Source organism: Theropithecus gelada, chromosome 10, assembly GCF_003255815.1.
Source record: "Theropithecus gelada isolate Dixy chromosome 10, Tgel_1.0, whole genome shotgun sequence".
NCBI classification, from domain to species: Eukaryota; Metazoa; Chordata; class Mammalia; order Primates; family Cercopithecidae; genus Theropithecus; species Theropithecus gelada.
Genome location: NC_037678.1, coordinates 69970141 through 69981815, shown reverse-complemented (window position 1 = coordinate 69981815; position 11675 = coordinate 69970141). Strand labels below are relative to the sequence as shown.

Here is an 11675-nt window from a genome sequence, read left to right as displayed (position 1 = left end):
ATGCTTTTTCCTGGGGCTTTTAACCTGAGTTTTCCCCGGAATTGCTCTTACGAATTCCAGCACTGGAACAGACACAATTTCACTGGAGACCGAGGATCTTCACAAAATCAGGAAGATAATTTTTAAAGACAAGAGCAAGCACTAGCTCTCTGCAAGGTACACCACTCTTTAATCCATGCAGTAGAAAGACAACTGGATCCAGACCTTTGCTTCAGAACCTTTTTATTCATCATCTAACCAACAGAGGTGGTTGGCTTGAGCTCAAACTAAAATGGCCTCAAAAGGCCTGCCTCGTTACAACATGACAGGGCAAAACCAGAAGTGGGGACAGAGTTTAGCCTCAGTTCTCTGCAGAGAAAACCAAGCATGTATTTACACACAGGTGCCTCATTAAAAACTGACTGGCAATGTTCCACCAGCACAGACCCAGAGTGTGCAGAAATCCGTGGGGGCTCTGTACATGTCATTCAGACAATCCACCGATTCCTCAGCCATAAACAAGCTCTTGCTTTTTGGGAGGAGGGTGATTAGCATGTTATCTTGAATGATGGCACCATTTGTTTACTCTGGAACTTTGAAGGGGAGGTGACAATTTATTTTCTCCCCTGAATCTGAGATGCAGTGGCCTGCCTGTCACAGTATCTAAAATGTGTCCTGGAAGACAGATAGGTGGTGGAGGTTGCCCTAACACAGAGTTTACGGGGTAATTGTGTTGGGCTCTTTAAGTACTTAATCCTGTTGTTTTTCAGAAACCCTTTGCACCTGGGCTCCCAAGAAGCCAGCAGGGCCCCATGGAGCATCCCACAGGCCTGTGAGTGAAGTGCCTCTCAGAGCAGTCACCCAGGGAAGGGAGGAGGGCAGGGAACGGGGCCAGAGGAGATGCAGGGACAGAAATCAGCAGAAACACTCCATGCTGGTTCTGACTCGCTCCATCTCGTGCAGGAAGCTGTAGAACTGAGGCAAGGTTAATTCTGGGGAGAGAAAATTCAGCTTCAGATAAATGTTTCCAACTCCACAGAATCATCCAAGAAAATTAATTTCCACGCAGAGGATTTTTTTTTTCTTTTTTGGCTTAGTACCTCTAAGCAGTTCTTGATGGGTAATTGATCATAATAAAGAACTGAGAGACTTGAATGCAGAAGGTTCTCTGCTCCATAGGAAAAAAAAAGGGAGTGAGTGTTCAAATGGCACAGCTCCACAGCACAGAGATGAAAGGGTATCATTCGGGATGTTCAATGGGACTTCTACAGCAAGAGCTTCTTGCTCATCAACCTTCTTCTTCAATCCCAGACATTCTGTTCCCTCCCTTTCCCTTTTTCAAAACGGCTCTTCAACTGTGGGGGTTCCAACCTGCCAAGGGCTTTCTAACACTCCTTGTGCCATCTTTTAGGAGAGGAAAGGCAGTGGAACAGCTACTCCACAGCTGGCAATGACTGTTTTATAGAAGACATGATTTGTGGTGAGTGTCACCACCCCTGACTGCAGAGAACATGGAAAAGGTGAAGAGGTTCAAGAGGGAATTCAGACTCACCTATATACACATTTTCGGTTTGATTTCCTTTCTTAACCACCAACTTTAGCTGATGAAAGAAAAAGAAATAATTTAAATTAAAATGACAACTGGGCAAATAAATTAAAACCCTTTGACTTAATTAAGCTTCCAACCTGAGAGTCCTACAGGAGCAGTATGGATCATCCACCACTGAAAATTCTAACAATTCCCATGATTACAGGAACAATCACATGTCAATGAATCATACTAGGATCTATTCATCTGAAAGTAGGCATGTTAGTGACCACATCTGTAGCTGGCCACACTGCTCTGAGATAGATATATAAGGTACTTCAGTAAAACATCCATTTAAATGGATATTTAAATGGATGGATATTTAACCCAATGTAGATTTGATAATTTTTAACCAAGTCAAAAATCTACCCATTTTCAAGGATCAGGAGAAGACTTACTTGTAAAAATATACTTCCCACTTTCTCCAATTCGCTGCTCCCAGATGTCACTGTGACAAAAAAAAAAAAAAAAAGAGAGAGAGAAAAATAACAAGTGACTGATTGAGGACTGACCCTGAAGACCCCAGTTTTGCAGTTGTCCAGCAGAAGCCATGTGGGGGCAAGTATGAGGGCAGCAAGGTGTACTTCTGGAAAGTCAACTTATCCAGAGCCACGAATTGAAACAGCTACTGAATGTGGGCAGAATACAAAACAGCAGGTGCTGCCTCAACAGTGCCTTCCCCACAGTGGCTGTGTCACAGCCTCTGCACCCCGACCCTGTACCACCCAAATAACCCAGGACTGGTTGTAACTAGTTACCTCCAAATTTCCACTCCATATCTATGAGCTGGTTAATCATCAGAGTCTGACCAATGGCCCACTGAGCAAGGGTGGGAGCATTCTGCTTCCACTGGAACAAAAGCAAAAGCCAAAGTCAATTACAATAGGAAGAATCTCCCCCTCTCCATCCTGCCCCAACACTGCAATATTTAGCATTGACACAGATAGTGGGGAGGGTGCAGAACCAAGGGCTCAACCTATATGCACATACCTAGGGATGGAGGAGGGTACAGAGTGGCAGACCACAACATTAATGTTGTATTTTTCATTCCAAGATTTAATCCATCTTGGAATAAAAACTGTGCTGCCATCATACTGGCCCCCACATGGCTTCTACTAGACAATTGCAAAATTGGGGTCTTCAAGGTAAGTTCTCAATCAGTCACTTGTTATTTTTCTTTTTGTCACAGTGACATCTGAGAGCAGTAAACTGGAGAAAGTAGGAGGTATATTTTTACAAGTAAGTCTTCTCCTGATCCGTGAAAATGGGCAGATTTTTGACTAGGTCAAATCAGGAAAAATGATTAGAGATGCACTGAATAGCGCTGGTTAATGCTGTGCGTATGACACTCGCTTGAAGCCAAATGAAAACCTTAGGCTGGGGAAATGATAATACTGATGGATGGTTTCGGCTTACTTGGCATTTTCCGTTGTTTTCTCTCTTCGTGATATAAAAGCAAGGGGCTGGGCGTGGTGGTTCACGCCTGTAATCCCAGCACTTTGGGAGGCCGAGGAGGGTGGATCACCTGAGGTTGGAAGTTCAAGGCCAGCCTGGCCAACATGGTGAAACCCCGTCTCTACTAAAAATACACAATTTGGCCGGGTGCGGTGGCTCATGCCTATAATCCCAGCACTTTGGGAGGCTGAGGCGGGTGGATCACGTCAGGAGATAGAGACCATCCTGGCTAACACGGTGAAACCCCGTCTCCACTAAAAATACAAAAAATTAGCCGGGTGTGGTGGCAGGCGCCTGTAGTCCCAGCTACTCGGGAGGCTGAGGCAGGAGAGTGGTGTGAATCCGGAGGCGGAGCTTGCAGTGAGCCCAGATCGCGCCACTGTACTCCAGCCTGGGCGACAGAGTGAGACTCTGTCTCTAAAAAAAAAAAAAAAAACCATACAAAATTAGCCAGGCATGGTGGCACATGCCTGTAATCCCAGCTACTTGGGAGGCTGGGGCAGGAGAACTGCTTGAACCCAGGAGGTGGAGGTTGTAGTGAGCCGAGATTGCGCCATTGCACTCCAGCCTGGACAACAAGAGCGAAACTCTGTCTCGAAAAGAAGAAAAGAAAAGAAAAGAAAAAAGAAAAGAGGCCAAGCACGGTGGCTCACGCCTGTAATCCCAGCACTTTGGGAGGCAGAGGTGAATGGATCACGAGGTCAAGAGTTCGAGACCATCCTGACTAACACACAGTGAAACCTCATCTCTACTAAAAATACAAAAAATTAGCCGGGCATGGTGGCATGTGCCTGTAGTCCCAGCTACTCAGGAGGCTGAGGCAGGAGAATCACTTGAACTCGAGAGGCAGAGTTGTGGTGAGCCGAGATCACGCCACTGCACTCCAGCCTGGACAGAAAGCGACTACCTTTAAAAAAAAAAAAAAAAAAAAAAAGCAAGGGATCTTAATTAACCTTGATTAAGAGGAATTATACCTTTTCAGAAAAGTAAGTGGCTTTCTCCTCACTAAGGCCTACAAGAGAACAGAAGGAGATATTAACATAATAAAAAGCCTCAGAAGCCAGTCACCCTGAGCAACCTTGGCCAATGACCTACCCAGAGTTATAAAATCCGCCTGGACCTGCTTGGCTGTGAGGCTCTTCTTCAAAGCACCTGGGATGCAGGGGAGAAATCAGTTAGAAAGGCAGACCAGTGAATTAGTCAGCAACAAGTATTTAATAGGCACAACGTATGTGACCTGAAGGATAAAAAGAACACTCAAAGACTGGCCAGCTCCAAGAAGATCTCAATCCAGCCACGGGGAAAGAGCATCTGAAATGACCAGAAACAAGAAAGACAGTACATTTTCAAATTTATTTATTTTAAAAACATATTTATTTTTTTGAAATGAAGTCTCGCTCTGTTGCCCAGGCTGGAGTGCAGTGGTGCAATCTTGGCTCACTGCAACCTGTACCTCCTGGGTTCAAGTGATTTTCATGCCTCAGCCTCCTGAACAGCTGGGACTACAGGCGTGCACCACCACACCCAACCAATTTTTGTATCTTTAGTAGAGACTGGGTTTTACCATGTTGACCAGGCTGGTCTCGAACTACTAACCTCAAGTGATCTGCCCACCTCGGCCTCCCAAAATGCTAGGATTAAAGGGGTGAGAGCCACCATGCCCAGCGCATTTTTTTTTTTTTTTAATTGTACAACACAATTATTTATCCCTCCAGCAAGTGTGAGAGAAGTCAGAGACAACAGAAAAGACTTCATGGTCTTGAGGTTGGAACAACTGGTCTGAGCAGTGAGTAAGGCTATGAATTCCTGGAGCAAAAGGCAGGGGAGCGTAATGTCAGGTTGGGCACAGGGGGCAACCACCTACAGCCCCACAATGCATTATGTAGCCACTATTGCATGTGGTTATGCAAAGTTTTTTTTGGTTTTTTTTTTGAGACGGAGTCTCGCTCTGTCGCCCAGGCTGGGGTGCAGTGGCCAGATCTCAGCTCACTGCAAGCTCCGCCTCCCGGGTTTATGCCATTCTCCTGCCTCAGCCTCCCGAGTAGCTGGGACTACAGGTGCCCGCCACCTCGCCCGGCTAGTTTTTTGTATTTTTTTAGTAGAGACGGGGTTTCACCGTGTTAGCCAGGATGGTCTCAATCTCCTGATCTCGTGATCCGCCCGTCTCAGCCTCCCAAAGTGCTGGGATTACAGGCTTGAGCCACCGCGCCTGAGAGCAAATTTTAATTAAATAAAATTTAAAATTCCATTCCTCAGTCTCACTAGCTATTTCCTGTGTCAAACGATCACACAAGGCCAGGGACCATTGTATTGAACACTGAAGATTACAGACCATTTACATCTGCAGAGAAAGTTCTATCGGATGGCGTTATCCTAGGAAATTAGCTTTCACGCAGTACACCAAGATGGACCAAACAGACTAACATCTACAATTCACAAGTCACTTCCAGAGGGGATGTCAAAACTTCTCAGAAGCCCTAGGAACACTCCCCTGCGGTGGCCACCTTGTTTTGCTAGGCTCCAATTCCTGAAAACAAAGCCAGCAATCTGGGCTTCTCAATGTTTAACCTGCAGGCTACATCTCCAGTCAGAATTTGGCAACCACTCTCAAATTTTCCACTTTTTAGTTCACCAGAAAATGACTAATTAAAGAATAGGAAGATGCCCACCACCATCAAGGGAAGGCCCTGAACCTATACCCTAAACCCAAGTCCCCACCCCCACCTCACTCCAGAAAAACAATCCTAAAGGCTGTTGTACCGGTAAAATCAACCATATAAACAAAGGGAGGAAATCTTTTATCTCCAAAATCAGAGTGAGCAAGGAAGCCACACAGAATAAAAAAGCCCAGGAAACCGTAGCCATAAAGGCCCTCTGAGAAGGTGGCTACTTCCCAGCCAATCCAATTAGCTCATAACTACCATGAATATAGCTTCTTGGTTTTTTTTTGTTTGTTTGTTTGTTTGTTTGTTTTTTTGAGACGGAGTCTCGCTCTGTGGCCCAGGCTGGAGTGCAGTGGCCGGATCTCAGCTCACTGCAAGCTCCGCCTCCTGGGTTTACGCCATTCTCCTGCCTCAGCCTCCCGAGTAGCTGGGACTACAGGTGCCCGCCACCTCGCCCGGCTAGTTTTTTGTATTTTTTTTAGTAGAGACGGGGTTTCACCGTGTTAGCCAGGATGGTCTCGATCTCCTGACCTCGTGATCCGCCCGTCTCGGCCTCCCAAAGTGCTGGGATTACAGGCTTGAGCCACCGCGCCCGGCCGCTTCTTGGTTTATACTGAATTCAAATCCAATACTTTATTTGACAATCCCAAAACACTGGGCTTTATTATTGTAATTTTTTTTTTTTTTTTTTTTTTTTGAGACAGTGAGATGGGGTTTCACTCTATCGCCCAGGCTGAAGTACAGTTGGGCAATCTCAGCTCACCTCCCCCCGCCCGGCGGGATGCTCAAGCAATCCTCCCACCTCAGCTGGGATTACGACGCCCAGCTAATTTTTTTAATTTTTGTAGGGACAGGGTCTTGCCAAGTTGCCGAAACTGGTCTCAAACTCCTGAACTCAAGCAATCCACCCATCTTGGCCTCCCAAAGTGCTGGGATTACAGACAGGCGCCACCATGCTCAGCTATTATTTTAACTTTATTTACCAGGAAAGATTAAGCATTTTTGGGAGAAAATCTGTCAAATCCAGATAGTCAAGAATTGTACTGCCAAGAATTCACCCAACCAAGCTGCACCCAAAAGCACGCTGAGATATACAAGGGAAGCTCTTTAGCAATGTGGATAGTAGGGACGAAAGGTCATGGAGAGACCAGGCACAGTGGCTCACGCCTATAATCCCAGCACTTTGGGAGGCCAAGGTAGGTGGATCACTTGAGGTCAGTAGTTCGAGACTAGCTTGGCCAACATGGCAAAACCCCATCTCTACTAAAAATACAAAAATTAGGCGGGCATGCTGGCACACGCCTGTATTCCCAGCTACTTGGGAGGCTGAGGCAGGAGAATCGCTTGAACCCAGGAGGCAGAGGTTGCAGTGAGCCGAGATGGCGCCACTGCATCACAGCCTGGCGACAGAGCAAGACTCTGTCCCAAAAAAAAAAAAAATAGAAAAAACAAAACAAAACAAAACAAAAAAACAGGCTGGGTACCTGTTACACAATTAGCTGGGAGGCTGAGGCAGGAGAATCATCTGAGGCCAGGAGGTAGAGGTTGCTGTGAGCCGAGATCTTGCCACTGCACTCAAGCCTGGGCAACAGAGCGAGACTCCGTCTCAAAAACAAACAAACAAACAACAAAAACAACAAACAAAAACTCAGGTCAGACCATGTCTTTTTTCCTGCTCAAAGCCCTCTACTATCTCCTATTTCACTCACAGTAAAATCCAAAGGTTGTACAATACCCTGCATGCTCTGGCCTCCTCTTAGAACCCCTAGGCTCTCTCCCTTGCTTACTCTGCTATTTTTAGAATATGCCAAGCAGCTTTCTACCCCCCGCCATTTGCCCTTGCCGTTCTCTGCACACAGCTCATCCCTTCACTTCATTCAGGGTTGTGCCTGACTCTTACCTCCTCAGAAAGGATCCCTGACCATTCTATTTTACATTTTTTCTTTTTTTTTTTTTTTTTAAATCTTATTTAAAGTAAGATTTTACCCAGGCTGGACTGCAGTGGTGTAATTACGGCTCACTACAGCCTTGACCTCCTGGGCTTAATGGATCCTCCCACCTCAGGCTCCTAAGTAGCTGGGACTAGAGGCACGCCCCACCATGCTTGCCTAATTTTTAATATTTTTTCTAGAGATAGAGTCTCACTATCTTGCCAGCCTCGAACTCCTGCACTGAAGCAATACTCCTACCTCAGCCTCTCTAAATGCTGGGATTATAGGCATGAGCTGCCAAGCCCAGATTCATTCTATTTTAAATAGCACTGCCCTTTACTCATACTCCTATAATACTGTGGAATATTCTGCACTGCATTTATAACTACCCAACTTTATGTTATATATTTATTATCAAGTTTTCCACTAGAACATCAGCTTGATAAGAACAAAGACTAGGCTCATTTTGCCTACTGCTGTGTCCCAAGCTCCGAGAGAAACGCCTGGCAAAGTTTATTGGTTGGCACTCAATAAAAACATGTTGAATGCAAGAATCCTTACAATGGAATGCTATCCAGGCTTTTAAAAAATTATGTAAGGCCAAGTGCTGTCATTCCAGCACTTTGGGAGGCTGAGGTGGGAGGATACTTGAGCCCAGGGGTTCAAGACCAGTCTGGGCAACACAGGAAGACCCTATTCTACAAAATAAAAAAAATTAGCAAGGTATAGTGGCATGGACCTGTGGTCCCAGCTACTCAGGAGGCTGAGGTGGAAGGATGGCTTGAGCCCAGGAGGTTGAGGCTATAGTAAACCATAATTGCATCACTGCACTCCAGCCTATGCAACAGAGTGAGACCTCATTTTAAAAAAAAAAAAAAAAAAAAAAAGGTAGCTCAGTAGCTCTTGATGGACCAATCTGTATAATATAATGTCAAGAAAAAAGGAAAGGCACCTATAATCCCAGCACTTTGGGAAGCTGAGGTGAGAGGACTGCTTGAGGCTAGGAATTTGAGACTAGCCTGGGCATCATAGCAAAACCCTGCCTCCACAAAAAAATAATAAAAAATTACTTGGGTGTGGTGGTGCACACCTGTAATCCAGCTGCTCAGGAGGCTAAGATAGGATGATTACTTGAGCCCAGGAGTTTGAGGCTACAGTGAGCCATGATGGCACCACTGCACTCCAGCCTGGGTGACAGAGCAAGACTCTATCTCTAAAAATAAATAAATAAAAATAAGTGTTACTTTGGCCGGGCGTGGTAGCTCACGCCTGTAATCCCAGCACTTTGGGAGGCTGAGGCGGGTGGCTCACATGAGGTCAGGAGTTTGAGACCAGCCTCGTCAACACGGTGAAACCCCGTCTCCACTAAAAATACAAAAATTAGCTGGGCATGGTGGCACACACCTGTAGTCCCAGCTACTTGGGAGGCTGAGGCAGGAGAATCACTTGAACCCGGGAGGCAGAGGTTACAGTGAGCCGAGATCATACCACTGCACTCCAGCCTGGGTGACAGAGTGAGACTCTGTCTTAAAAAAAAAAGGAAACAAAGCCAAGTGGCTTATAGGCCAGAGGGTCCCCACACCAAGTTCTTTCTAACACCAGGTCATTCTCAGAAGCTATCTTGGTGCTACGGTACCAGGCAATGCCTTGACAGTTGTTGACAATGAAGGCAACAAAGCTGCAGGGAACGAAGAGCAAGCTCTCCATCCTGAAGTTACCTCGGGAGGGCAGAGGCCAGACCTGAAACATGGATTGGCATCATGCTAGGTCTCAAGTGCTTAACCTCTTTTTCAGCTTTTTCCTTTGGTGATTCCTTTGTCCTAAGCAAATACCAGCCACAAGACAGACCTTCAACCTTTGACCCTATGCCAGACAGAATGAAAACTGTATTGGGGCCTCTTGGAGGATGGGGTGGGGGGAGGGATAGGATTAGGAAAAGTAGTTAATCCATGATGGACTTAATACCTAGGTGATGGGCTGGGCAAGGTGGCTCACGCCTGTAATCCCAGCACTTTGGGAGGCCGAGACAGGTGGATCATGAGGTCAAGAGATCGAGACCATCCTAGACAACGTGGTGAAACTCCATATCTACCAAAAAGTATAAAAATTAGCTGGGCATGGTGGCATGTGTCTGTAGTCCCAGCTGCTAGCAAGGCTGAGGTAGGAGAATCGCTTGAACCCAGGAGGCAGAGGTTGAAGTGAGACGAGATCTCGCCACTGCACTCCAGCCTGGTGACAGAGCGAGATTCCGTCTCAAAAAAAAAAAAAAAAAAAAGAAACCCTAGGTGATGGGTTGACGGGTGCAGCAAACCACCATGGCATACTATGTAACAAACCTGCACACTCTGCATGTATACCCCGGAGCTTAAAAAAAAAAAAAAAGAAAGAAAATTGTGTAAACTCCAACACTGCAGTCAGCAGCACATGATACATGGGGAAATTTAAGAACATCCTTCTGGGCCGGGCACGGTGGCTCACACCTATAATCCCAGCACTTTGGGAGGCCGAGGCAAGTGGATCACGAGGCCAGGAGATCGAGACCATCCTGGCTAGCACGGTGAAACCCCGACTCTACTGAAAACACAAAATATTAGCCGGGTGTGGTGGTGGGCACCTGTTGTCCCAGCTACTCGGGAGTACTCGGGAGGCTGAGGCAGGAGAATGGTGTGAACCCGGGAGGCGGAGCTTGCAGTGAGCCGAGATTGTGCCACTGCTGCACTCCAGCCTGGGCGGCAGAGCAAGACTCTCTCTCAAAAAAAAAAAAAAAAAAAAGGGCCGGGCGCGGTGGCTCACGCCTGTAATCCCAGCACTTTGGGAGGCCGAGATGGGCGGATCACGAGGTCAGGAGATTGAGACCATCCTCGCTAACACGGTGAAACACCGTCTCTACTAAAAAAATACAAAAAAAAACTAGCCGGGCGAGGTGGCGGGTGCCTGTAGTCCCAGCTACTCAGGAGACTGAGGCAGGAGAATGGCGTGAACCCGGGAGGAGGAGCTTGCAGTGAGCTGAGATCCGGCCACTGCACTCCAGCCTGGGAGACAGAGCAAGACTCCGTCTCAAAAAAAAAAAAAAAAAAAATTCTTCTTCAAACACAGATAACTTTGAGATGGTCCTTTTTTTCTTTTTTTTTTTTGAGACATGGAGTCTTACTCTGTCCCCCCGACCAGAGTGCAGTGGCGCGATCTTGGCTCACTGCAACCTATGCCTCCCAGATTCAAGTGATTCTCCTGCCTCACCCTCCCAAATAGTTGGGACTATAGGTGCATGCCACCACGCCCAGCTAATTTTTTGTATTTTTCGTAGAGACTAGGATGGTCTTGATCTCCTGACCTCACGATCCACCCACCTCAGCCTCCCAAAGTGCTAGGATTAAGGTGTGAGCCACCGTGCCCGGCCTCTTTGTGAACTCCTGACCTCAGGTGATCCACCCACCTCGGCCTCCTAAAGTGCTGGGACTACAGGCGTGCGCCAATGCACCCAGCAACAGGCACCAATTTTCACCAGAACTGTTGCCTTAGCTAAACCCTCAAAGCTGTCAAACAATATGAAGGACAAAACAAATGGAAGTGAGGGCGAGGATTTCAGCTTTGCCAAGACAGGTGGAAAAACAGCAAACATTGTTCTTATTCAGTGTACAAATGGGAGCCCAAGGAATGGACACAGGCTTGGTGAAAACTCCCGGAGAAAGAAGCAGATGGGAGAGGATGGAGAGCTGCTTTCATCCAGTCATTACTGACCCCGAAGGCTGACCAGCTGAAGCCACCCTGTAAGGCTCACAGAGATGCTGGGAAACATCAACGAACTGAACAGACAATAATCTCTGCCCTTATGAGGCTTCCATTCTACTGGCAGGAGAAAGACCACAGCAATAACGTAACACATAAGCCACACAGGGTATGAGAAGGGGGAGGCTAGGCACAGTGGCTCACGCCTGTAATCCCAGCACTTTCGGAGGCCAAGGCAGGTAGATCTCAAGGTCAGGAGTTCAAGACCAGCCTGGCCAACATGGTGAAACCCCATCTCTACTAAAATACAAAAATTAGCCGAGCATGGTGGTG

The 11675-nt window shown here is 46.8% G+C and overlaps 1 protein-coding gene across 1 annotated transcript; it reads right to left on the bottom strand.

Moving 5' to 3' along the window:
* Positions 1 to 209: 209 nt before the first annotated feature.
* COMMD7 (COMM domain containing 7) lies at positions 210 to 9323 on the bottom strand. Its single transcript, XM_025398143.1, has 7 exons — positions 9197 to 9323; positions 4118 to 4174; positions 3997 to 4034; positions 2326 to 2416; positions 1966 to 2015; positions 1532 to 1580; positions 210 to 971 (listed from the first exon to the last, which is right to left on the bottom strand). The coding sequence occupies exons 1-7, from the start codon at positions 9321 to 9323 to the stop codon at positions 895 to 897; spliced, it is 489 nt and encodes a 162-aa protein (XP_025253928.1). The 3' UTR covers positions 210 to 894.
* Positions 9324 to 11675: the final 2352 nt, after the last annotated feature.

Bases quoted from the DNA above. Each gene is read 5' to 3' on its own strand.
- COMMD7 (XM_025398143.1), bottom strand. From the start codon at position 9,323: ATGGAGAGCTTGCTCTTCGTTCCCTGCAGCTTTGTTGCCTTCATTGTC. The intron at 4,035-4,117 runs GTAGGTCATTGG...GTTCTCTTGTAG, and splicing joins GGCGGATTTTATAACTCTGG to GCCTTAGTGAGGAGAAAGCC. The intron at 2,016-2,325 runs GTAACTAGTTAC...TTTTTGTCACAG, and splicing joins TATGGAGTGGAAATTTGGAG to TGACATCTGGGAGCAGCGAA.